Source organism: Sphaeroforma arctica (assembly GCF_001186125.1).
Source record: "Sphaeroforma arctica JP610 unplaced genomic scaffold supercont1.8809, whole genome shotgun sequence".
Taxonomy (NCBI): domain Eukaryota; class Ichthyosporea; order Ichthyophonida; genus Sphaeroforma; species Sphaeroforma arctica.
The window spans coordinates 1-1,176 of NW_014031749.1; the positions used below are offsets into that span (position 1 = coordinate 1).

Here is a 1,176-nt window from a genome sequence, read left to right on the forward strand (position 1 = left end):
GCATATATGTTTATATTATATGTATGTACCCACATTATCACACATGTACACTCCAATTAGCTCCCATCGGCTGTCGCCCTTCTGTATGCCATACTGAGATCACCCACCTATCTATAGATGCTAACCCCCAAGCAGCCATCTACATCCCACGTATCTACCACAAGTATCATGAACACAATATGAATACCTACTCTCCTACCTACCCCAGCCCATCGCTATCTCGTCCCGGTATTTGATCACGGTATGTGATATGCTAGATGTGGACAAAGCCAAACTGCGGCGGCTGTTTCTGTGCAACGACTGCATTCTCATTACCACAGCCACGTCACCACGCAATCTGTTTGGCGGATCAAAGCAGAGCTCAATGGCAGGCCAGAACGTGGACAAGGTGTGCGTGGTGTGGTACTGTATTTCAGTAGGGTTGTACATATGTATACACATATGTGTATTCTGAGTATGTTTGTATGGTGGTACCGTGTGTGGCATTCTATTGTATTATTGTTAGTTCGTACGATGGCTTTGAGCTGAGTTGCTTGAATGTGATATATAGTACGTCTAGGGGTGTGGTCTGTGGCCTATATCGTCTGCTGTTTTGACCGTGGCTGTCCATGTAGTGCACACTGCACGTGTCTCACATATACGCATTGCTTGAACACAGCTGCCGTCATTGCCCACACAAATGTATATCTCTGTCTCGAGCGTCTTACTAAAACTATCCAATACGTTAACTATCCCTGAAAGATCAAACTCCTACACACACACAGGTAGCTATAAATATAAGACACTCTACATATGTTCTACGCACACAGGTGCACATATGTCCCACTCGTAACTAACCAGCCCACCCGTAGCTAACCAGCCCACCCGTAGCTAACCAGCCCAATGCCCATCCCATACCCTGCACCCCCCCCACCCAGACGACCTTCCAGTTCAGTCAGATTTTATATCTGGAGATCACACAGACAGAGTTCATTGAGGCGTCCTCGAACGCTGTACGTGCGAAAAAGACCTCGAAACAGGTACGGATGGATGTTTATTGAATAAGATGTGAATAGATATTTATTGAACCAAATGCGTATGGGTGGTTTCGTGTCAACCTAATTCGAGTCCCGCAGGATTGGGAATGAAGAATTTAGAATTTGAGGTTATCTATCTATATCTATCTATATCTATATA

At 45.1% G+C, this 1,176-nt stretch overlaps 1 protein-coding gene across 1 annotated transcript; it reads left to right on the forward strand.

Annotated features, from left to right (window-relative positions):
- Nucleotides 1-208: 208 nt before the first annotated feature.
- On the forward strand, nucleotides 209-1,040 carry SARC_16760 (hypothetical protein; the record flags this gene model as incomplete). The annotated part of the gene is made up of 2 exons (XM_014289137.1): nucleotides 209-388; nucleotides 918-1,040. Coding segments are annotated over 2 exons (303 nt in total), but the record flags the coding sequence as incomplete, so codon positions are not given.
- Nucleotides 1,041-1,176: the final 136 nt, after the last annotated feature.